Genomic DNA, 27,097 nt, shown 5'->3' with positions numbered 1-27,097 from the left:
ATTGCATTTTCAAATGTAGGAGGCCAGGCCTTTGTTTTATAGAAAAATTTAAGAGAATTTACAAGATAATTTTTCTGTTGTATACAAATGTCAGGTTTGCAATAAAGAAGGCACTTTATTTTGTGGCATTTTTGCAGATCCCTCTTCATCATGCCTATAGAAGCATGTGAGTAAAACAAATTAATGATTTAGTAGGATTGAGTTGATGAAATGCAGCAATAAAGACTGCCAGGTAAAGGAATAATTCAGTCTTTTATTTTTAGCCTCTCAAAAGCTATAACACCAGGGGGAACTAGTCACATCACCAGCAAGTTCATAGAAAATGCCTCCAGACCATTGGAAATGCTCTGCCAAATTTATCAAGGAATTATGAACGAACTAGACAAACAAATCAAGCATCAAACATCAATAAGGCAGGTGTGAGATGCTGGTGAGCACCATTTCCCAGACACTTGTCATTTACACAAGCAAAACAGAGGTTTATATAAAATGCAAATACAAAATGATAAAAATCTTAACATGAGGACCACTGCTCCAATAAGTTTACTTTAAGAGAAAAATAAAAAATAGAATTCTTAATGGCCTGAAACTGAACTCCAGTAAATATGGCAAAGCTATTTAACATAAACAGTAGAAAGAACTGAAGTTAATCAGTTTGTAGGAAATAAATAATTCAACAAATATTTATTTGAGCACATACTATCTGCCTTGGTGGGGATGGAAACAGAAAACTCAATGTAGCGAATCAGTCTGTTAAAAGGGAATATGCAATGCTCTTCCCTGTTAATTTCTTCTAAAAAGAAGGAAGCGAGTGAGGGTCTTAGGTTTTGTTTCACTCAGAGGAGGAAATAGAATAGTCAGGGTGAGCTTCATTGAAAAAGTGAAACGTGAGCACAGATTCAAGAAATCTGAGGTCATTAGCCAAGTCATAAGGGGGAAGGCACATAACAGGCAGAAGGCCAAGGTACTGCAATCAAAGTGTGAATGGCTTGTTGAGGAAGAGCAGAGTCTACTATAGTTAGGAAAGCAGGAATAAGTGAGGAAGTGCAGTCAACCAACAAGGTCAGAGAGCAGAGTGGGTGTAAGTAGAACAGATAATTCAGTCGGGACTGGAAGCCTTCTTGGAAAGAACTTGGGCTTCTACCTGAGGTTTTAGGCATAGGAACCATATTATTGTCACAGAGGAATTAGAACTATGTTGAGAAGGGACTGAAGGTGCAGCAAGCAACCTATTAGCAGGCTGTGGAAATATAGGAGAGCAGCATAACTCTCATGAAGATGTGCTCTGAGCTCACTGCTTGTAATAGGAAGGGGTTTTGTGGTGTGATATCCACACTTGCTTCCCCACGCTAACTGATATCCAAGTGCATACAACACATGGTGGATTCTGGAAGGGGTGAAGAGAATTGCCCACATCTGAAGATTCTGTTCCTTTCTTTATAAATATCTCTTTCCAATAATTTATCCTCTTTCTTAGTTCAGCTACCTCCTTTCTTCTCCAAATCCAAAGCCATATTGCTGGCCCCTTCCTCTAGACTGAGCTCTAATTCCCCACCTCCAAATACCTCCTAGTTTCCACTTGGTCATGTGTCCATTTCCCCAAGTCAATGTTTCCAAAATCTATGATCCTACTTGATCCTACCTAAGACTCTTCTAAAAACTATTTTCATTGATAAACAAAATACTTCAAAGGTCCACAGTGTATATAACCTAGCACCTAAAGAGGAAGGATCATTTAGTGTGCAAATATTAGAAAAATAAAAGACAAAAGTCAATAATTTTGATTGTATGAAAATTAAATTATGTTTATCAAAAATGTAATGACTTCTAAGATAGACAAACCAGAAACAGTAAATAAAAGTCTTTAAAAATGAGATTCCGTGTTTCCATAATCATTTTTGAAAAGTTCTTTTCAGCAATGCCATCCACTGTCAGTGGGCTATTTAGGTTGGATGTCAAATGGGTACAACCTTTTTGAGGAGCAATCTGGTAACACCTGCTAAGTGCCTTTTTAAGTCCAATTGGCAGTATAACTAAAGTTTTATTCATTTTCTTAAGAAAGGACAAATTCAGAATGTGTTTATGAAAGTGTTTTCAAATAATTCCTTACAAAAACAGAGAATGAGAAATTACCTAAGTGTTCGACAATAGATCCAGTAGTTGATTTTTACACAACCATTAAACATATGATTCTGTAAAAAAAAAAAAAATTGTGTCCCAGCTACTCAGGAGGCTGAGGTGGGAGAATCACTTGAACCCAGAAAGCGAAGTTTGCAGTGAGCCAAGATTGCGCCACTGCACTCCAGCTTCGGCGACAGAGAGAGACTCCATTTCAAAAAAAAAAAGAATTTTGTGGGTACATAGTTGGTGTATATATTTATGGGTTATATAAGATATTTTGATATAGGCATAAACATATAATTCTTGAACAATACTGGCCATAGGAAAATACATATAATTGAATGTAAAATTTTATAAAATGTAAAATTACAAATATAGCATATACTAGTTTACTATTGTTGCTGTGACACAAAATACCACAAACTTAGCTGCTTAAAACAGCACTACATATTATATTACAGTTCTGGGAGTCAGAAGTCTAGAATGGGTTTCCTTGGGCTGAAAAGGTGTTAGCAAATCAGCCTTCCTTTCTAGAAGTTCAGAAGCTCTCATGTTTTATTGCCTTTTCCAGCTTCTAGGGCTTTGATATGGATAGGCTTTGTGTCCCCACTTAAATCTCATCTTGAATCGTAATCCCCGGGTGTTGAGGGAGATACCTGGTGGGAGGTGTTTGGATCATAGGAGTGGTTTCTCCCATGCTGTTCCTGTGATAGTAAGAGAGTTCTCACAAGATCTGATGATTTTGTAAGCGTCTGCTATCTTCCCCGCTTGCATTTCTCTTTCCTGCCGCTATGTGAAGAAGGTCCTTGCTTCCTCTTCACCTTCCACCATGATTGTAAGTTTCCTGAGGCTTCCCCAGCCATGTGGAACGGTGAGTCAATTAAATCTTTTTCCTTTATAAATTACCCAGTCTTGGGAATTTCTTTATAGCAGTGTGAGAACAGACTAATACAGGCTGCCTACATTCTTTGGCTAATGGCCCCCTTCCATCTTCAAAGGCACTAATGGATAGTCTTTACTGCATTTTATTACTCTGATATGTATGGACTCTTCTCTCACTTCCAACATAAAGGGCTTTAGGATTACACTGGGCAGACCCAGATAATCCATGATAATCACTTTATTTCAAGATCAGTGTTTAGCAAATTTAGTGCCACTTGCATCCTTAATTCCCCCTTGTCATGTAATATGTAAATTGGCAATATATAGTCTAATATATTCACAGGTTTGGGGGATTAGGACATGGACATCTTTGGGGCCCTTTATTCTGTATAGCACAGTATGTTTTAAAATTTTATAAGCTATAATACTTTTATACATATGAAATGATTTGAAGGAAATGTAATAAAATATCAATAACCAATCCCAGTGGTTGGACAACAAGTAGTTTTTGGTTTTTTTCCTCTATACTCTTTTTTTTATTCTTTCTTTTATTTCTGTTTTTTTTTTTTTTTGATACAGAGTCTTGCTCTGTCACCCAAGCTGGAGTGCAGTAGCACAATTATGGCTCACTGCAGCCTCAATCTCCCAGGCTTAAGCCATCCTCCCACCTCAACCTCCCAAGTAGGTGAGATTACATATGGACGCCACTATGCCCAGCTAATTTTTTAATTTTTATTTTTAATAGAGATGAGAAGGTCTCACCATGTTGCCAGGGCTGGTCACTAACTCCTTGGCTCAAGCAATCCTCCCGCCTCGGCTTCTCAAAATGTTGGGATTACAGGCATTAGGCACCATGCCCAGCCTACACTTCATATCCTCCAAATTCAATGCAATGAGTATTCTGATTTATAAAAAGTGGAAAATAAACTTTCTTAATGACTTTATCTTTGCTATTACATTAATCCAAATTCCTTTTTATAATTGTCAAGGCAAATTTTTTCACTTCATAAATCAGAATTTCACTGATTCTTTCCCACCTTTTTCATCTTCCTCTCATCTTGTTCTTCTACTATTTTACTTTTACAAATGCCAGCCGTCCTTCAAAGTCTAGAGTCTTAACCAAAAAGCTTCCTTAGATTATCACAGTTCTTACTCATCTAAAGTTCTCCAACACAGTCTGTACCATGAAATTCAACCAATTGCTCACCACTTCACTTCGGAAACTCATATCTGGTATCACTAATGAAAGGTTGCTTCTCAGAAGCCAGCAGCACCATGCTCCGTATTGCTGTCGTATTTATTCATTGTATCTTGAGGCATGTTAGCAATACTACATGTACTCCTAAACATTTCTTGAAGTATGCTTCTAAGATTTTGAAGTAATATTTCTTTGATTTCAAATCATTTTATTCATTTCTGAGGTGTTTTACTCTTTTTTTTTCTTATCTTCTCAATGAAAACTGTTTTAGATACGAAAAGAAAACCCATTGTCATCACCTCCTTGGCCACTAAATACTTAAAGTCACCCAATATGTGTGCTGTTAATCCTGTAATTTCATTTTCCTTCTGTACTCATCCCCTTCTCTAGTCTGTAAATTAATTAAGTCACCTACAATTAAAATAAAATTCCCACATCTCTGCATTTCCTTCCCTCTATGCACTGTCTTGTCCCATTGACAGCCAAGCCTCTTAAAAGTATATTTTCTCTATTGCAGCCTCCTTCACTTTCTCCCATTTCTGCCTTTGGTCTCCACCAGCAACACTGACGCTGATCTGACAGGTTACCAACCCTGCTGATAGCCAAATCAAGTGGACTAACTTTAATCTTCACTATCCTTAACTGCTGAGCAGTACTCAACAATAGTAATTGTTATCTTCTGGACACTCTTTCTTGACTTCAAAAACTGTTTTGTCAACTAGACTATAGGCTTATTCCCACCTAGTGTACCCTCCCTGCTTGCCACTAGAATGATCTTTCTAAAACATAGTTCACCATGGTACTTTCTACAATATTGAGAAGGTCCTGTACCTTTAAGGTCCAATATCGTAGCAACTAGAAACGTGTGACCACTGAGAATATACTACGTGGCTAGTGCAACAAAGAAACTGAAATGTTAACTGTATGTTAACTGTATTTAATTTCAATTAATGCTAATTTAGATGGCCACATGTAGCTAGTGGCTACAATATTAGACAAGCTAGTTCTAAAATATATGATACTTTTTTATGGCTGCCCATTGCCAAAAAGTTCTCAAACTTTAACATGCCTAAGGATTATGTGAATAACTGGTTTAAAATGTCTATTTCAGGGTTTTAGCCTATCTATCTATCTATGTATCTATGTATCTATCTATATAATCTATCATCTTTCTATCATCTATGATCCATCTATTTACTTTAAAAGCCAACAGCCTATTGAACTAATAGTCATTTTTTCCCCCAGATACTGAAGGTAAAAGGGATAGATGAGGTGATCATTTTTCTTCTTTAGAGATGGACAGAGTCAATATAAAATTGTAATAGCCTTGACCTAGGCTCAGATGACTGGTTGATACATGATATACCCAGCTCCAATCATCCTCAAATTTAAAAGTTTATTGACATTATGTTTTAAATACCGTTCTAAGCACTATCCTCTTCCCAAGTTTCAAGGCATTAAAACCCAGATCTAGAAATGAAACAACTTCCCTACTATTAATTTCAAGGGCAGAAGTCTACATGACACAAATTAGAAACATAATCAACTTTATTGCATTAGAAAAATTAATTTAAACCAGGTGGGTAGGTCAGATCTCTGTGGTTAGGGTCCAGGAGTATAAATTCTCAATCTCAGGTGAATCTAATGGAAACTGTGGCCGCAAATTTAAAATACAAATTCCCTACCATGTTCTAGGAAGACCTTTCATGACTTTCCAGCTTCATCTTATTTATTACCACCACATTTTTCCTACCATCCTTTATCTTATTTTGCCAAGTCATAGTAAACTTCTTCATATATATATATATATACACACACACACATATATATAGATATGCATAGAGCAGCATAGGTAGATCTAACTCTGTTTTTTTTTTGTTTTGTTTTGTTTTGAGACAGAGCCTTGCTCTGTCACCCAGACTGGAGTGCAGAGGTGCGATCTCAGCTCACTGCAATCTCTGCCTCCCGGGTTCAAGCAATTCTTTTGCCTCAGTCTCCACAGTAACTGGGATTACAAGCATGCATCATCACCCCTGGCTAATTTTTGTATTTTCAGTAGAGACAGGGTTTCACCATGTTGGCCAGGCTGGTCTAGAACTCCTGACCTCCAGTGATCTGCCTGCCTAGGCCTCCCAAAGTGCTGGATTACAGGTGTGAGCCACTGCACTCAGCCAGTTAGATCTAAATTATTGTTCTGAGTAGAAAATATAGGTGATTCAATAAGCAATATCATTTACAAAATTTAAAACTATATGCAAAATTCAATAAGATATTTGATAGAATGTATCCAAAGATGATTGAGTGAGAAAGAATGGGAGTATGGTGTGTGGATAAAAGAAAATAAATGAATAGATAAAACAAGAGAGGGACTTTGTTTAAACCAATTATAATATACTATACCTGGAGAGAGAAAGAAAGAGAACGCTCACTAGTATTAGAATATGTTAATAAGAGTAACTGTGAATCGCCCTCTGAGGTTTTTAAATATAAACCTACAACACTTTGTGTGCATTACTGAATGAAGGCACCAGGTGTTGAAAGTTGAGACATTAGCAACATACCCTTTTTACTCACAAATATACTTGTGTTTCACTAACGGAGCTGAGAGAGCAGTTAATTTTGTCAGTTTATGGCTTGTTCAATGCTTATTTTCCAGTTGTCTTAGTCGTCCACTACATGCTTGTTTTTAAGCGTTGTTTCTCTTAGAATCAAAATATCTTTTTGAAAAGAAAAGAAAAACTTGTTAAGTACTTCATTTGCTTGGTATATCGCTAATTTATTCATTCAACAAAAGCATATATTTATCTATCTTCTAGATATACTTGACAGGAACTATGCTAAGTTCTTTAATGAATGTAAAATATTTCTGATGATTATGAAGTATGAAGTAGATGGCCTCCGAAAGTCTGATTATTTACTCTCAAAGCTTATCATGGTTACTATTAAATTTAATCCTTATGTCTAGACCAATCAAATTGATGTTAGCACATGCAGGTTGTTTTAATTATATAATTCCAGCCCTTCATTCCAGAAAAAAAAAAACACACAATCAAAGACAGATTAAACTGTAGCCTTGAATTGCAGAAAGTGATAGTGGAAAGATCTTATATGTAAGGTATTTGATCTATATTAAATTACTCTTCAATATATTTGTCAACAGTTTACTTTCCTTGGTGTTCATCTGTATATATATTTCTCACCAGAATGCCCGGCATAGGGAGAATATTTAAAAAGTGTTATCTAGTCCAAAAAACAAAAAAATTAACATTCCGTGTTGTTGTTGACCAACTAAATCTGGTTCTAATACTGAGTGGAATTTCCAAACATGACCCTGGGGCAAGCAGAAAGCAAATGTCAACATATTTCCCAAGGTATTAAAACTATCAGAAGGAAGTACTAGTATTTCCTTAAACATACACAACACACAATGAATCAAGATATGATGTCATGCTTTATCGAAATATTTATTTTCATTACAATTCACACAGTTCTTCAAGGTCAAAGTGACACTAGTCTTACTAGAAAATATGGGATTTGAGTTACATAAATCATTCTCTACTGTTTAGAAAACAAACCATGAATTTTCATGAATTTGGGACACAACTCTAGGAACTGGATGGTATCAAAATTCAAAGATAAGTGGCAATATTTCTTATTTCTTTTTTAAAGCTTTCATTGGAAAAAAAAAAAGTTAACTTTTGTGGTTATGTTGAAAAAAAAAATGCAAAGACCAGTACAGCCTATCCTTTTTTCTTTTAGAAGTTGTGGAGGCCTTTTTTTCAGCAGTGTGATTCCCTGACATGCCCCTACCCTGCCATTCTACTAAATTTCCTCTCACATCTTCTATACAGCCCCCTCCCACATACACAGGACAGAAGTGGAACAAGTGGAGAAGAAAATGATGAGAGTAATGCCGAGGGAAGACAGCAGTGTGTTTAACATCACAAGATCAGAGGGAGCCCAGAAGCAGAACCTAGAAAAATCCTTTCACAGCGTGCAATATAGAACAAAAATCCCCAGAAAACTCAAATACTACTATTATCATGTTTCAAAACAAGAAAGCTAAGAAAGGTGACAAAAGGACCCAAGAAAAGATAGCACATACTTTCAGCCACCTGTGTGTCGGGTGGAAAGTTTTCATCAGAACCCTTTAATTCTTTCTTTTGATGTATAAGCCCAATCAAGACAATAATATGTCCTTGAACCAAAATGAATCCTCTATGATAGACTATCACTCTGGGTGATAAACAAAGCTTTTAAAGACATAAACTAGCTCTGTAGGTGGCCTTCACTCACTCCAAGAAAGCCTTTGATTAAAATAAAAATATATGTAGGAACAAACTTGAATGAAGGCATACAAAAGGTTTCATTCCATTTGGGAGAAATAAACATGAAAATGAGACCTTTTCAATACCCGTACAAGGAAAGACAAATTGATCAAACCAGACAGTAAGAAAAAAGGAGAAAAAACAACTGCCCTTCAACTACCTCAAGATTTTTAGGAAAGTAAACATCAAGGGTTGAACTACCCTAAATAATTTTTTTCTATAGCATTCCTTAACATGCTCAACAACAAATATGAACATCTGTTCAATTGGCTTAGCTCAGAGTGCTGAAAAGCAAACAAAAGTTAAAGGAAGCTTGTGACTTCTGACCTAATGGCAATCTGAGGCAGCCCTCTCAGAGGAAGAGATGAATACTGGTGCAAACCAAGTGAAAGAAATCAAAAAGCAAGTGAGAAATGGAAGAACAATGGGAAACAAAGGGACGAAATTGGAGCTGAGCTGGATTTTCGTATTAACAACAGAACTCCTAATGGATAAAAATTTCTTCTGGTTCATAGCTATAGATGACTATAATTAATAATGGAATCCCTTTCTGCCTAGTAAAAACATGTGGACACATAAGTTATTAGGTAATTCACAAAGAAAAGCAATTATAATTATTGTACATTTAATCACCTAGAAGAGTATCCTGTTGGATTTTGAATATAATGTAAACAAAACTGTCTAAAGACAATTCTCGTAAAGTGAGTTCATAGCACAATCACTAGAAGCACAACCGTTTTCAGAATTTGGAGCAGGTAAGAGAAATTCAGAATTGAGGGTCCTGTTAGTAAACTCACCATCTGATGTCTCGAAGAGCAACAGAGTACTCAAAAATGGCAGAGATCAGTGGCAAACCATGCACTTTAAGTTCTCTAAAAGTACATTTTTAAAAATACCTATAAGCTTTTTGGGGAAGAGAGGTTGAATTTGGCTACATTTGGTTGATATGGCTAGGTATTGTTTTTCTAGGAAAACCAAAAGAAATAAAAAATGTACATGAACAGACATTTTTAAACTATCACAAGTTCTGCTGACAGATTTGATGGTTCATAGAGCAAAGATATTGCAATCTGACTTTACTGTAGAGAAAATACAAAGTAGAATTTTAATTTTTTATTGTTTCATTTTAGCATATTTTAAAATTTTTAAATATATGGAAATGCTGAAATGCTATCATGTAAATAAGATAGAATTTTAAATTAATTTAAGTGTTCCCTTCTCATTTATTATCTCACACTGAAATAAAAGTGAGGAAATAAAAACACAATAAGTTAAATACTAATTCTTCCACAATTCAAATTTTTTTGGCCAATCCCTAAAATCATGCGTGATCAGATATTAACAATTCTTGATTTGTCTTAATAATAGGGTACTGGTAAGGTAAGAATAATTTAAATCAATATTTATTACCCAAACCTATTTAAACTAATATTTTTTTCTTTTATCTCATCAAATATTTCTTATTTTAAAAATCAGAATTGCAAATAATCAAAGACACTTATTAATACACTAACAACTGGGGCTCTGCGTTAAGTTATATATAATGTACTTTATTTTTGAAACAGTACAAAATGCTTGGAGGAAGCCTCAAAAATATCTATTAATTATTAATATCCATAACGAAACCATATATAAATGCATTTAAGCACTCTTAACTGTTTTATTCAAACAATTACGAAGTTTCAGAATGACTGATTTTTGGTTTTGCGTAGTAAAGAATACTAATATAGATAAATTATCAATTTAATAATAATTTTTTAAATGTCTGAAATACTTGGTCTTAGCAATTTATTTTTTTCCTGGCATGCTGTTTAGAAATTTGGGAAACACAAATCACAAAAAGAAGAATAAAAATCACTAAAAGTATTCAAATCTCAGCAATTAGAGGCAACCACTATTAAGTATTAGCGTATTTTTCTAAAAGAGTGAAAGTGCTACAGAGAAAATTTTATGAAATTAGGAATTTACTTTTTTTTAAAAAAAGCGCTGTATTCTTACATAAAGGATATCAATACCTTGTCTCTTAATGTTTGTAGTAACAATGTTCCCAGTTAGCCATTTTGCCTAATAATTTTGTTTCTGTGTTTTGAAGTTGGTTATTTAATTTTTTGTAAATTCATGAAGTGAATCCTCTTCCTGAAGTGTAATCTTTTGGAATCAGGGACTTTGTTTCAACATTATGTCTTTTCCCCATTGCTTTCAAACCTAAAAAGTCACTAAATATTTATATAAAAGATACTGGTGGTTTAATCAGAGCAGTTTTTTGGGGCAGCAATTTTCAAACATTTAATTTCAGATTCCCATTATGCTGGGTTGTATCTGTCCATAGTTTCCATATTAGAAATTAAAACAAAGATATTTTGTGAAACTATATTTTTAAATACATTCTATACAAATATCATGTTTTTGTGAAAAATAACAATATTTTCCAAAATGAAAATATTTAGGAAGAAAAGTTTCATTGTTTTTACACACTTGCAAAAACTCTTTCATGTCTGCCTTAATAGACAAGAGCTGGAGTCTAATATCTGTTTTTGTACTCAGTCTATTGCAATATGGTGCTTTGCTTAAATTAGGGGAAGAAAACTCCAGCTTTACACAGATATGTTGATAGAAAAAGAAAGAATATTATGATAGTCTTTTAAAATAGTTGTCGATATTCTTCTTTGATGGTCCTTACACACAAAATATTGCATATATAATTGCACACACACTAGTCTTTTACAGGTTAATTGCAACTAGAAACCTGGAGCCATGTCAATAAACTTTTTGTACTATTGCATTAAAATCTATTGACCTATTTTGCACTTTGAATGGTCTTTTACCCTTACACAATCCTATAACATCATTCATTTATCTTTGGGAAATTTGGTTCCCTTAGTTATGCAGAGCTGCCAAATACTAACATCTTTCATTATGTTTCATTATAAAATGTTTTCAAATTGCACTTATTTTTATTATCATTGATTTTATTTTAAAAAAGATTCTGAGTAATGGATACACATTTTCAAAAATTCAAATTTTCACTTGAAAGTTCAAATTTTATTATTCACAATAAATGCTGACCATTGTTTCCCTTGAGGTGACAGATTTACTTCATCCATTTTAGAGATAAGTCTGCCAAATACTATACCAGCCTGAAAAACCGTAGGTTGTCTATTAGTAATTGTTTCAAGTAAAAATGATTCACCATGAAAGTGGCTTGTTTAGCTCATGATTGAAACACACAAGTGTTTTTCCTCAATACAGTCATTTTATTACAGCATGCAGAAGTGTTCTTCCAATTTTATCAAGCTGAATATTTAGAAAATCTTGTGCCTAAGGGTCAAGACTGCATGCAACTAGTAGGTATTATTGCTTCATCAAAGATATTCTTAAGGGAAAAATGGCAGTTTCTTTTAATATCAGCTTGTGCTGACACAGGAGACAATGATTAATTTTGCAGCTTGGTACCAATGTCATGCTTTGTGTTAAAGATCAGTTTTACTCACCAATGCTTTTGCACCATAAGTATACAAATATTGACATGATGAAAAACGTAAAATAGTGTCTTCCTGTTACTATGAAAATAGTTTTAATCTTGAAGACCCACTGCAAGGTTCTCATGGGCTCCCAGGAGTATGTGGACTACATTTTGAGAACCTCTACTTTAGATAATTTTTCTGACAAGATTCTTGGGGAAGGCCTGTGATTTATCCAGTCCTATTGCTCATTGTTAGAATAATAGTTTGTTTTATTTAACATATAACATTAATCCAAAGAATCTTTAAAAATCAAATTGGCAAATATCCTCCTCCCATCCCCAGCCAGCCACCACTACTGAATAACCTGTCCACTACTACCCAAGATTGCCAAGGTCATAAAAAATAAGGAAAGCCTGAGAAACTGTGACAGACCAGAGGAGACAGGCGAGCCAAGCCAACTTAAAGCAATGCAACACCCTGGACTGAACTGTACAACACATCAAGGATATTAATGGAGAAACTGATTAAATCTAAATGAAGTCTGAAATGTGGTTAATAGTAATGTAGCAATGTCGGTTATTAATTTTGAAAAACATGATGTAAGGTATTACTAATGGGGGAAACTGGATGACAACAATACAGAAACTCTCATTGCTGTCTTTGCAACTGTTCAATGAATCCAAAGATTCTTCTAAAATTTAAAAACAATAAGTTTTTGAGGGATAAAAATCTTAAGGCAGATCAAGGACTCACATACAGAGCTCAAAATTACTCCTCTGCTCAAAATTCATTTGCTAACTATTTTGTAAAAAGTTAGAGCCAAAGTGCTTAAAATTCCTGTATAATCTGGCCACCCACCCACTTTCTAGTATTTTTCTTAGGTGGTCTTTCCCTAGCTCACTTTGCTCCAGCCATGCAGGACGCTGGGCAATTCCTCTAACATCTCAAGCACGTGTCTGCCTCAGGGACTTTGCTCTTGGTTTTCCCACTGTCAGGAACATTCTTCTCCCAGATAATGGAGGCCTCTGTACAAATTTCACCTTATTGGAGAGCTCTCCTTCATCTATTCTATATAATATAATAACCACCTTTGTCATTCCTTATTCCATTTACTCTGCTTTATTTTTCTCAATCTGATATAACATCACCAGCTAACATATATTGTTTATTGTCTCTTCTTCCTGAAGTGCAATCTTTTGAAGGCAGGGAGTTTACTTCAACATGATGTCTTATTCCAACATTATATCTCTGACTAATTTTATGTGTGTTTAAAAAGTCTTTTGATGATATGAACTAAAATTAGCAGTTTTTTTAAAACATTGTATTTTCGTAGCAAAACAAAATAATTGAAAATCCTGTTTATTCTTAAAACTGTTTCTGGAATTGTTACTGGTCTAAGACATCAGAAAGTTTGATTTTAAATTTCTGCATACTATAAGGCTCTAGGGAGATTCAGGGGGAAATATAGACAATATCCGAATGAGGCAACATTTTAACGGCCACCATTATTAATTTAAATATTACTAGTACAGAATAGCAACATAAATATTATATCTCCTAAAATCTTATAAATCTGGTAACTTCTCTAAAAAATTTCAGGTAGAAAAACCTCTAATAAATCTTATCTTTTGAAGGGTATTATTTTTAACTCTGTGTGTAACACAAAAATGAACTGGGAAATGATTTAGGTCTTTTTTCTAAGATAAAGATTTAGTTGAAGGATGTGTTTTTGATATTTACCTAATTTTTCCCCACTGAATATGTAGGTATGCTGTTATGTATATATATATATATATATATATATATATACACACACACCTTATTTTAATTCATATTACTAGATAAGTGACAATCTAAGTAAAAAGTACACAATATTAGAAAAGAAAGTCCTTCAAGGTCTGATTGCATTGTCCTTCACTAATTGTGCCTAGCAATTTATTCAAACTTTGAAACCTTTTTAAAAATTATGTTTCACACCATTTATAAATAACAGCAGAAAATTAAACGCTACACTGTTGTATTTTGAGTTACCGTATTTCTTAAAAGACAAATGGTTTTCTTTCTACATTTATAGAATTCTAAATGATAAAAAAGTTTCATTGAATTCTGAGCTATATCCAAATGTTATTTCTTACTTTTGGATTTCTTAGATTTGAGATACAAAGTTGGTTATCATTGGCCCAAAAAGTAGTGTCCAATTTTTAATATTGACAAACCTTATATATTTTAAAACTGAGCATATTAATTCCTCATTGCTCCTGTGCTGATATCCTTTTCTGTCCCTGCCTCCCAGGAGATCTGTGTCTGGATTCTGGGTAATTCTAACTTGGTAGACCTGACAGTAATATTTAATATATGGCAAATACATAAGTGTTTTAAAGTCATCAAATTATTAGCGCAGAAAGAAAGTTCTGAGATTGGAAATAAAATCAATAGTTTCAACAAAACTGTGAAATTACTCTCCAAATATCTGTATAGATATATAATAGCTATATCTATATATATAGATGGATAGATTCTATATATAGGAAGAGAGAGAGAGAGATTTTATCTCAAAACAAGCTAGATGGTGGATCTGTAGAATAGACTGAAACAAGTACATGAAGTGATAAACGAAGCTGAGGCTGTGGCCCCACTGAGGTCTGGACCCACACACAGGTCAAGATAGCAGAAAGTTCTTTTACTGTGATGTAATGAAGACCCCACACAATCTGGGGAACCTACATCAAGCTTAGTTCTTGACACAAGTATCTGGGAAGTTGTTTCCTGTTCCCTGCCTTCGGCTCCCACTGTTCTTTGAAAAGAGTATGAAAATAGGTGCTTTAAATTACTTGGGATTATAGTTCATAGGATAACGTATGTTTTGAGAGGCAGGAAGAAGGGCATTCAGACTTGAAGCAAACCCAAAATCCAACTCAGATACTGGGTGTCTCACATTTCTCCATGAATAACAAGAATGTTTGTAAAATGAACATCCTTGGGAGATAGAGATAGCATCTCTTTCTGAAGCCCTCGTCATGTTTGCTTATTCTTCAGTGTAATAAATATAACATATTCCTCCAGGACAAAAGTAGAACACATTTGCTTGCTGCAGATTAGAAAATATGTGAGTTCTCCAAGCTTGGGTAACCCAGTCTCTTGCATGTAGAGGCATTGCCTATCCCTCTTTGTTTTATCCTGTGGGAATTGGAGCTCATAGACCTGGTGCAAATGATGTTATTCTGGATATTGCTACTTTTGTTAGTAATTATGTTCTTTGTCTTTAGCCCAGGAGTCTTGTGTCTTCTGACCGCATCTATGAAACTGTGGCAGGCTGACTTTTAACTTGCAGATATAGTAAGCTCTCAGACTCTTCACAGTTGTAGGCATTGTTAAAAGATTGAGATAAGTCTCCATGAAACAATGTGGAAAGATCTCCAAGACATATTGCTAAGGGAAAAAAATCTCAAAACTACATATGCATATATGACTACATACACGTTTTTTATATATATATATAATCATATATACATATATATGCATGTGCACATATGAATATACACACACTATAAACCCATTCTTGAACTCAATGCACACAAATAAGTACGTAAATATTAAAAGAAATTTCCGGAAGAATGTGCACCGAATAATTACAGATGATTACTTATCTACCAGAAGAGAAACGTGAATGGGCATTTGGGTTGGAGATGAGTGGGGCAATGAATCGGATATTGAGGAGAACAGAGTTCAAGCAGTTGGCTCAGGATACGTTCAGTCTCTTTGCCAATGGAGAGGACCTCTGGTTTCAAGAAAATAAGGAAAATTAATTTGATCTAATCTCCTTGTCAGCTGGACTTCCATGCAAATAGACTAATAATATTAGCTAGGAATAAGAGACCTTATTCACAGAACTCTCTTAGCAGGATATCCCTGAGGAAGGGATTATTTATAATAAATATATCCATATATAATAAATACATCCAAATAAATCTATGGATTTATGAGGCATGACTTCTAGGAGAATGTCCCATAAATTGTAGAACTTTCTTGGGTTAAAAAAAAAATGGAAATGTCATATCATTTAAATGCTTCTGACTGTATCAAGTGACCCTGCACGACCTTACTTGGAAGCCTCATATGACTCTGGGCCAAAGACAATATGCGCAATCTAAAAAGAAGGACCCAAGGAGCCACACAGAAGTCCCAGAACTTTCTGCTTTATCTGTGCTTCTACATTGAGGATAACTTTAAAATTATTTGTAAAGCTTAATACTGGGTGTGATGTCGGATTTGTGTGAGACTGCTTTGATAATTCAATACTACATTCACCAACACACTACTTCCCTGACCACCTCTACACAACCCATACATTTTGATTATTCTTGACAAAGTCATCAAAAATACAATAAGCCCTTTTCAGTACATTCTATATATTTGCCTAATTAAAACTATATTTGCAATTTTTTCTTGGATTCTATGATACTGTTTCTTTATGGGTATTATTCCACCTTCTAACAACTCTACATTTAATGAGCACGAGCATTTACTTTTTTTTTTTTTTTTTTTTTTTTTGAGACGGAGTCTCGCTCTGTCGCCCAGGCTGGAGTGCAGTGGCGCGATCTTGGCTCACTGCAAGCTCCGCCTCCCAGGTTCATGCCATTCTCCTGTCTCAGCCTCCCGAGTAGCTGGGACTACAGGCGCCCGCCACCAAGCCCTGCTAATGTTTTGTATTTTTAGTAGAGACAGGGTTTCACCGTGTTAGCCAGGATGGTCTCAATCTTCTGACCTCATGATCCACCCGCCTCGGCCTCCCAAAGAGCTGGGATTACAGCTGTGAGCCACCGCACCGGGCCTAATGAGCATTTACTTTATCCTTGGTATTTAGCACATATTTCCTATTTTATGCTCACAACACCCCCATAATATGTGTTATTATTTCCGTTTTATCCCTCTTTCAGAGGAGCATAATGAGGCTCAGAGAATGCAGTCATGTGCTCAAATTCACACAGACAGTGCATTATAGAGCCCAGATCAAACCCAATCCTTTATGATTCCAAAGCCTGGGCACTTACTTCTTTCCTCATTTTCTCTCTGACTCTTAAATGTTTTCCCAAAATTTCTTTTCTTACACTTCTATGCCTGCTCCAAATTTGTATTCTTAAGCCATTCTGGATCAACAGCCACTGTGAAAGCTTGAAGAAAATGATGGACTTATTTCCCAGAAAAGTGCATATAGAAGTAAATACAAACCCATTTCATACTTTCTATGACTTTACAGTGAAATCTGGCCATGAAAAGAGGTGCCGGTCTATGTGTTTACTCTAGTGATCTCATCAAGTCTAGCAGCTTCAACAAGCACCTGTTTGTGGTTGCCTTTTATAGCAAATGCATCTAATGCCCTGACACACCTCTTAGCGCTCTAAGAGTGCTACCTCTGTTTCAGCTGTGGATAGCATTGATAGTCCCCTGAGGGCTTGCCGATAAAATCTAGCATCAAGTAACTCCTTACTAATGTTCTGCATCAAGAGTTCTAGCTCAGACCACCGTGGAATCCAGTTTGGCCAGAGTAAGTGCAGCTTAGCAATGTGGGATCTTACCACTGGGAGCAATGTCAGGCAATGGAGTAGGAGTTTCCGGATTAATGTCCCTACTTCCTATCCTTTAGGTGCACATTTCTGGGAAATATTGTGTGTCTTCTCAGTGGTGGAGCCCCACTACCCACAGTGACAACCTCAATGACACTCAACCTGGCTTTTCCTCCTTATCTCTCTCCCTCTTCCTGCTCCCTCATTCCTGCTCTCGAGATCACTTCCCAAATAAACTAAATGTGAATTCTTGCTTCAGACTCCTCTTTCAGGCCAACCCCATCCAAGCTAAAACAACTCTCAAATTCACTTTTCTACTACTGACCTCTGTTTTAAGGTACCATCCAGCATGTCAAACTGCATGAATAATTTAACTTTCATGTTGTATGGGGCCTTCATTCTTAGCACATTCCATTCATCTAATGTCCCTTATCTTGGTTAGTGACATCATTATAAGGAAGTTCTTCAAGATAAAAAAAAAAAAAAACTTTGGTGTTGTCCTTGACTCTTTCTCATTCTCTTTGACCATCAGTTATCTCCCAAATGTCTCATTTCACCCACCCTCCTCCTTTCCCCACTGCCCTAGCCTTAGCCTTGAGTTCGAGACAATCACTTACCTCTCTAAACTAACAGCCTCATAATCTGGTCTCACTTTCTCCCCTGCCTCTCCCTCATTTCCAGTATCTTCCACTCTATTTGCCTAATGATCTCTCTAAAACACAAATCTGAAACTGCACTTCTGGCTTTAAATTATTCCAGAGAGAACAAAATATGAGTTACTTGGCATGGTATAACAATTTTAAAAACCTTCACAATGTAGCCACAGTTTATTTTCAGTTTCATCTTCTACTTTGTCCTTATTGTAGAAGTTGTTTTTCAGCCACATTGAACATCCCCTGGTCTTAAAACAAGTTTGTGCTCTTCACCACTTCATGTATTTGTAGTAGATGCTATTCCTTCTGCCTGAACAATCCTCTCTCGTGTCTGCCTGAAATCATTTTTCAAGAACTAACTCAAATAACATTTCCATCATAATTCTTGCTCCTCCCAAGCTTTGGTCTTCTGCAATCCCGTATGATTTTCACATTTCTCTGTCTTCTCACAATGTATTTTAACATTTGTTCACTTTGTTATTTCCCTGAGTCTACTGTGTGCTCCATAAATGCTGCAATGTTGATTTATCTTGTCTTCCCAGTGCCTAGAAAAAAGTGGCTGCTTAAAAACTATGTGCCAAACTCAATTGAAAGGTACAGAGAATGTCAAGAGGGAAGTAGATATTGAAGAAAGGCACAGGGAAAGAATGATCAACCGAGGAGAACTTATTTATAAACAGACAATTTGGGAGAAGTAAAGAGTGGTGAATGAAAATGGAGCTCAAATATAAAAGGAAAGTCAGAAGTCGTAAGAAAAATGTCCACACCCAGAATGCAAATAGAAGAGTAATACACATGGCACAGACAAATGCTCAGGTCCAGAGATGTAGCCGTAATTTAAAAACAAAACTTGTCCTGCTGGTGATTAATGCTAAATTTCTAAAGTATTGCTGCTATTTATACAAACTGCTATATTCTTAGGGTTAATTTAGCTTAATATTTCAAATTATTCTTTAAAAATTATCGTGCACACAAAGGCATTATGTGTGCAATAACATTAAGTTATTGGAATGTTATTTCCTATTTTGAAAGGTTTTATAAATTGCAATTTCTCTCTTAGGAAACTTGGTGCTCCAGGCTTGTGTGTCAGAAAGAATGTTGAGCATCCGTTTCTGAGTTTCTCATATTTTGCCTTATTTAAAAGCCAGAGGTGGAACCCCAGGAATAGTGGTATTAGGCTGCAAAAAGTCTCTGAAACTTTCACAAATAAAAAACTCAACATGCTTTATCATATAAGTGACTTTAGAAGAAATCGTTTTGATTTATAGTGTTAATTCCCCTCCCCAGACTGTACTATGCAAATAGATAAGATTTGAAATCTTTTCTTGATTTCAATATAGAAGATATGTTGGAGAGATGCCAAATTTATTATGATGTCCCTACATTCTGAATTCATATGAAAAAGGATTTTCCAGAGTTCTAATAAAAATAATATTTTCCCAACAGTGCAGTGATCCTTTTCTGTTGTTCTGCAGTGATGTGATAGTCTATTGTGTCACAATTCGATGTTCTACAAATCCTTTGGCTTAAACACTGTCAATGGTTTCTGTTAATGTTTTCTTAGTATATTATAATTGTATTTATCTGTTCTCTACCTGTCCATGTTTTCTGTTAATCTGAGCTATTTTTCCATGGGTTCCCCCTCTTGGGAGGAGACAACTATATTCCTCATGACTATATTATATTCAGATTTTGCTACAGTAGTGTCAGTGAACTTCCTCTGTATCAGATATTCAGAATGTTCTTCCAGGATATAGGTGGTTACATCAAACAAGGAGATGAGATAGATAGATAGATGATAGATAGATAGATAGATAGATAGATAGATAGATAGATAGATAGATAGATAGATGATAGATAGATAGGTAGATAGATAGATAGATAGATCTCCTATATCCTAATTACATGTGTGTGTGTGTCTTTGTATCAGTACACCATTAACAGTTTATTATTTTGTGGAATCTCTTTATACTTAGCTCACCAGAATATAATAAAAATCTGTACTTCTAGCTGAGTTGGAAGCAACCAGAAGATACAAAATGCAAACTGGAAAATGACATCAACATAATTTTTAAACTAAGGGAATGTTGTTGACATGTTGCATATATAAACATAAAAAGTGATTGTAGGATTTTTATTATTCTCCTTTGATGAGGTTCAATGTAGGATATTAGTTTTCCTTTTGCTAGAGTTTTTTACGTACATATATACACCAGTTTCTCCCATTACCTTGTAAGAGTTCCTGGACCATAAACTATCCCTGAGAATTGATTCCACACTCCCTCAGATATGACTTTTCATAAGCCAAGTCCTTTAAAAATACATTTCATATATTTCTCAGACTACATGTCAAATCAGTATCATGCAAACATAATACTTTTACTACTTTCTTAGAGCATGGTGTTGAGAGGAAAAAATTTAATATATCTGTGAGACATCTACATTAATGCAATGGTGCAATATTGAAACTGCTTTTATCTGCCACATTTCTCAAATGAAAGCGGCAGCTAAATTTTATGGTAGTTAAACTGTGAAACTTGCTCACAATCTTGCCTATGTGGATGTGGCCCTTTGGTATTATTAAGGCAGTAGTCTTTATTCTGCATCTTAGACTTTAAAAGTTGCTATGGATATAAGAAGCCTATCATGTGGTCATGTCTACACCGTAAAATCTTTCCAAAGTGTGCAGCAAATTCTTGATAGAATTCACAGGTGTTTCAAGAAATTAGAGTAAAATTTCATCTGTCATTGCCACAGTGCACTGTAGAGGAGACAGTGATCTAGCAAGGCTCCCAGAGACACTGGAATTCAATGTGTCACTAGTTCCTGCGTGAGTTTGGAAAAATCTGCCTGTTGTTTGCCTCTCCTGCTGTCTCCCTTGTAATAACCTTGTACTTCACACACAAAGAAAGTGTACCTTCCACTATTTGAACAACAACAAAAAAGGCTATAATTCAGTATTTTGAGGTAAATATAGCCTTTATTAGTTATTAGGCTAATTATTTCAGAGGAGTATACCATTAGCAGAAAAATGGGCTACAGATAAGCAACTTCCCATGCAAATATGTTTAAGTGGCTTGGAAAGGGATTATGTTTTAAATATCCTTATACTTTTATGTAAATTGAGTATGCTAGAATCCTTGCTGTGATGCTGATAAACTCCTTGCATCACCCACAGTCAACAATATCTTTTCTTTAGCTGTCCTGATTAAATGAGTGACATTCACTATTGGTAAATCCCCCACAGAGTAACTCGAGCTCACATGTGCCTAGCCACAATACCAGTAATGACATGATTCTGAGGGGATTTGAAACCCTACCTCAACAAATTTATTTCTGTTTTTCAACATATATTCAAAGCAATACTTTGGCATTGTAATGTGATTCTTGACAGGGCTAAGGTAAATTCATCATGCTAAACTGAAATGTTTCTGGCATATGTCTACTCCATAACAATCAAATTTTGTGTACTGTAATATATGACAACCACAGTGTTACTTCTACTTGTAAAACTTACAAGTATAATACTTTATTAATGCAAACCTGGAATGTAATTATGCAATATGTTATCGTGCCATATTTTTTTCATTTAGAAAAAACTTCTTGAAGACAGTCTGACAACTTATAAATAGTGGGAATTTTTAAATGAATATAGAAAGGATATAACTTTTTTATCACAAAGATATTCTGGCATTTTGATACTTTTCAAAATTATATATTTGTTGAAATTTAAGAGAGCATAAAAGTGAAATGTTTTCTCTTATTAAATATTAACTTTGGTCCCCATGGAAATGGTTATTTGTCAGAGATGGATGCTCTTCTTTGAAGAAGAAATAATTAAAATGCTAGCACTGAGTATTGAAATATTTTAAAAATAGATAGATTTTGTGATAACCTCTGCCTAAATATCTGCATTATCTATGTATTTAGTACAATTCATCATATTTTAGGACTAAGAGCCTGAAAATATTTGCTTGAGAGAAAATGTAACCCAAATGAATGGCAACCTTTTGACTTCACTACAAATGGAAAGCCTCAGCCATTATTCCTTTTAGTCTATGGCATTCACGCAACACAAAAACACTCATGGAATCAGAATATAAAACCTTTCGAGATTCTGGTAAATTTAAGATTTTATATTATGGTTTGGATTCCCATTGCCTTGTCTCCCATGCTTTCAACAATTATTTCAAAATAAATATTTGCAAGAACAGATGAAATCTCTTTATTCCTATTTGATGATCTAGTTGCCAGATGCAAATTGAACATCTGCCTGGGAAGCTGCCTTGTGATTTCCTTTAAGTATCATCCTCTACCACTAGAGACAGAAATAATCCATGTGGCTTGCTTTTGCCCTGGTGGCTCCTCTTCTCTCTTATTTTTCTTAGTAAGCACCGTATTTTAAAGACCTTGAAATTTCACTTGTATTCCCAATGCAAATTTAAATATTTACATTTTAGCATAATTATTTTTTAAAAAAACAAATTTTCATTCCATGACCCTTTTGTAATTTATTGTGAAAATAAAACTGTTAAAGCATGTTTGGATCATTTTATTTGGCCTAAGAAAACAAAATGTGTGATGCACATAATTTATGACAAATTAGGCAATCTCTTGGGGCCAGTAAACACCCTCCCAGACTAATACAAAATTTGGAACATGCCCAACTGAGAATTTGAATCAGGTTGTGTAAAAAGACAAAGGCTGGCAAAAATATAATTTTGGAAAATTTACTCACTAATTGCAGAGCTGCTGGAGGCCAACCAAAGAGATTTGGATCATACAGTACCTAAGACTTACAATGGAACTGAACTTCTTCATTAAGCTAGTTAAAAATCAATTAGCAATCAGTTGATTTAGTTAAAAATGGTCAAGTCAGTGTGTGCATATAGGTTGGTGGAAATTTTTTCTCTCTTTCAATTATTATGCTTGCAATTGTCATGCAGTATGCATCTTAGGACGACATATCCAATTTTTCACATTATTTAGGTTATTCATACTATAATATGCATATATGTATTTACCCATTCATTCACTTAAAAACCAACAAATATATAATTGAACATCTCTTATATACCAGGCACTCTGGATATGCCTTGTCCATCTCTCCTTGGCTCCTTGTGTTTCTCTCACTTCTGCTCGCTGCACCCTCTGGCTAACATGCAACATTGGCATACTAGGATACTGGAAGATTTTACTGTGGTATTTATCTTACTAGTTCATCCACCTAAGCACCACATATACTACCACTGTCACCATGTATACCCTAATAGGAATTATGATGAAAGTTCCTAATGTTAGTGAAACTGCCTGTGAATCACTTTCAAATCCATTGCATTGCTTAAGGAAAATACAACATTTGTGACCTGAAACATGAATGTACTTCATAACTTCTACGAACTTGACTTTTATTTAACATTCAGACAGTCAGTTTGTATGCAAACACTGGGCACATTTAATATGTTCATTCACCTAGGATAGTCTTTCAGTATCCTTCCAGAAAGGTATTACTTCAGTTCCCTCTCACCCATCCGTCCCTACAGCCAATGTGTTAAATCAGGTCCTCACCATCTTTTGTGTTTGTAAATGAATGGAAAACCTTTCAACTGCCTATCCAAGTTCATTCTTCATCTCCTCGAGTTCATCATCCATACTGCTGCCCCCATAAAAATGTGATCAAAATATAAATTTGATCTCACCATTTCCTTGATTCAAATCTTCAGAAGGCTTCATATCACCTACAAGACAAAATTGGGAACCTTCAGCAAGATGTTTAAGGTGCTGCCTCACTGGACTCAGTTCTGCTTTTTCCCATCGCTCCCTACTCTCCATCCTGCCGCAACGTAACTGTAAATACACAATGCATGTATAAATAATACATGGATGAAAACTTCTCCAAATCCAAGTTTGAATGCTTCCTCTTCTGAGAAAATTTCCTGATTCTCCTAGGGAGACTTAGTCACTCTCACTTCTCAACTCTCATTGCAATTATACTTGTTTCTATTCCAACCATTTAATGTTATTGAATTAATGTGCATTCTGTCCCTTTAGGCCAGGCGTAGTGACTCACACCTGTAATCCCAGCACTTCGGGAGGTCGAGGTAGGTGGATCACTTGAGGTCAGGAGTTCGAGACCAGTCTGGCCAACATACTGAAACCCTGTCTCTACTAAAAATACAAAAAATAGCTGATGTGGTGGCACACACCTGTAATTCCAGCTACCCAGGAGGCTGAGGCAGGAGAATTGCTTGAACCCTGGAGGTGGAGGCTGCGGTGAGCTGAGATTGCACCGCTGCACTCCAGCCTGGGTGACAGAGCAAGACTCCGTCTCAAAAAAAAAAAAAAAAAAAAAAAGTAGTGAGTTTTCTAACTTAGGATTGAACTATGTGTTTAAGATCTGATAACAGGGAGGGAGGAGCCAAGATGGCCGAATAGGAACAGCTCCCGTCTACAGCTCCCAGCGTGAGCCACGCAGAAGACAGGTGATTTCTGCATTTCATCTGAGGTACCGGGTTCATCTCACTAGGGAGTGCCAGACAGTGGGTGCAGGTCAGTGGGTGCGCGCACCGTGCACGAGCCGAAGCAGGGCAAGGCATTGCCTCACTTGGGAAGCGCAAGGGGTCAGGGAGTTCCCTTTCCCAGTCAAAGAAAGGGGTGGCAGACGGCACCTGGAAAATCGGGTCACTCCCACCTAAATACTGCGCTTTTCCGACGGGTTTAAAAAACGGCGCACCACGAGATTGTATCCCGCACCTGGCTCGGAGGGTCCTACGCCCACGGAGTCTCCCTGATTGCTAGCACGGCAGTCTGAGATCAAACTGCAAGGCGGCAGCGAGGCTGGGGGAGGGGCGCCCGCCACTGCCCAGGCTTGATTAGGTAAATAAAGCAGCTGGGAAGCTCGAACTGGGTGGAGCCCACCACAGCTCAAGGAGGCCTGCCTGCCTCTGTAGGCTCCACCTCTGGGGGCAGGGCACAGACAAACAAAAAGACGGCAGTAACCTCTGCAGACTTAAATGTCCCTGTCTGACAGCTTTGAAGAGAGCAGTGGTTCTCCCAGAACGCAGCTGGAGATCTGAGAACGGGCAGACTGCCTCCTCAAGTGGGTCCCTGACCCCTGACCCCCAAGCAGCCTAACTGGGAGGCAACCCCCAGCAGGGGCACACTGACACCTCAAACGGCAGGGTATTCCAACAGACCTGCAGCTGAGGGTCCTGTCTGTTAGAAGGAAAACTAACAAACAGAAAGGACATCCACACCAAAAACCCATCTGTACATCACCATCATCAAAGACCAAAAGTAGATAAAACCACAAAGATGGGGAAAAAACAGAACAGAAAAACTGGAAACTCTAAAAAGCAGAGCGCCTCTCCTCCTCCAAAGGAATGCAGTTCCTCACCAGCAATGGAACAAAGCTGGATGGAGAATGACTTTGACAAGCTGAGAGAAGAAGGCTTCAGACGATCCAATTACTCTGAGCTACAGGAGGACATTCAAACCAAAGGCAAAGAAGTTGAAAACTTTGAAAAAAATTTAGAAGAATGTATAACTAGAATAACCAATACAGAGAAGTGCTTAAAGGAGCTGATGGAGCTGAAAACCAAGGCTCGAGAACTACGTGAAGAATGCAGAAGCCTCAGGAGCCAATGCGATCAACTGGAAGAAAGGGTATCAGCAATGGAAGATGAAATGAATGAAATGAAGCGAGAAGGGAAGTTTAGAGAAAAAAGAATAAAAAGAAATGAGCAAATCCTCCAAGAAATATGGGACTATGTGAAAAGACCAAATCTACGTCTGATTGGTGTACCTGAAAGTGATAGGGAGAATGGAACCAAGCTAGAAAACACTCTGCAGGATATTATCCAGGAGAACTTCCCCAATCTAGCAAGGCAGGCCAACATTCAGATTCAGGAAATACAGAGAACGCCACAAAGATACTCCTCGAGAAGAGCAACTCCAAGACACATAATTGTCAGATTCACCAAAGTTGGAATGAAGGAAAAAATGTTAAGGGCAGCCAGAGAGAAAGGTCTGGTTACCCACAAAGGGAAGCCCATCAGACTAACAGCGGATCTCTCGGCAGAAACCTTAAAAGCCAGAAGAGAGTGGGGGCCAATATTCAACATTCTTAAAGAAAAGAATTTTCAACCCAGAATTTCATATCCAGCCAAACTAAGCTTCATAAATGAAGGAGAAATAAAATCCTTTACAGACAAGCAAATGGTGAGAGATTTTGTCACCACCAGGCCTGCCCTAAAAGATTTCCTGAAGGAAGCACTAAACATGGAAAGGAACAACTGGTACCAGCCGCTGCAAAATCATGCCAAAATGTAAAGACCATTGAGACTAGGAAGAAACTGCATCAACTAACGAGCAAAATAATCAGCTAACATCATAATGACAGGATCAAATTCACACATAACAATATTAACTTTAAATGTAAATGGACTAAATGCTCCAATTAAAAGACACAGACTGGCAAATTGGATAAAGAGTCAAGACCCATCAGTGTGCTGTATTCAGGAAACCCATCTCACGTGCAGAGACACACATAGGCTCAAAATAAAAGGATGGAGGAAGATCTACCAAGCAAATGGAAAACAAAAAAAGGCAGAGGTTGCAATCCTAGTCTCTGATCAAACAGACTTTAAACCAACAAAGATCAAAAGAGACAAAGAAGGCCATTACATAATGGTAAAGGGATCAATTCAACAAGAAGAGCTAACTATCCTAAATATATATGCACCCAATACAGGAGCACCCAGATTCATAAAGCAAGTCCTGAGAGACCTATAAAGAGACTTAGACTCCCACACATTAATAACGGGAGACTTTAACACCCCACTGTCAACATTAGACAGATCAACGAGACAGAAAGTCAACAAGGATA

General features: G+C 36.3%; 1 protein-coding gene across 2 annotated transcripts in view; it reads right to left on the bottom strand.

Moving 5' to 3' along the window:
• MDFIC (MyoD family inhibitor domain containing) overlaps nucleotides 1-27,097 on the bottom strand; it is a 203,454-nt gene that overhangs the window by 69,829 nt on the left and 106,528 nt on the right. For both annotated transcript variants that reach the window (XM_063708736.1, XM_063708735.1), the window contains exon 5: nucleotides 23,910-23,948. In XM_063708736.1, coding sequence (XP_063564806.1) covers nucleotides 23,910-23,948 — 39 coding nt within the window. The remainder of the gene's footprint in view (nucleotides 1-23,909; nucleotides 23,949-27,097) is intronic.

The sequence above is a fragment of the Gorilla gorilla genome, chromosome 6, assembly GCF_029281585.2.
Source record: "Gorilla gorilla gorilla isolate KB3781 chromosome 6, NHGRI_mGorGor1-v2.1_pri, whole genome shotgun sequence".
NCBI classification, from domain to species: domain Eukaryota; kingdom Metazoa; phylum Chordata; class Mammalia; order Primates; family Hominidae; genus Gorilla; species Gorilla gorilla.
This window is presented reverse-complemented; position numbering and strand designations above follow the sequence as displayed.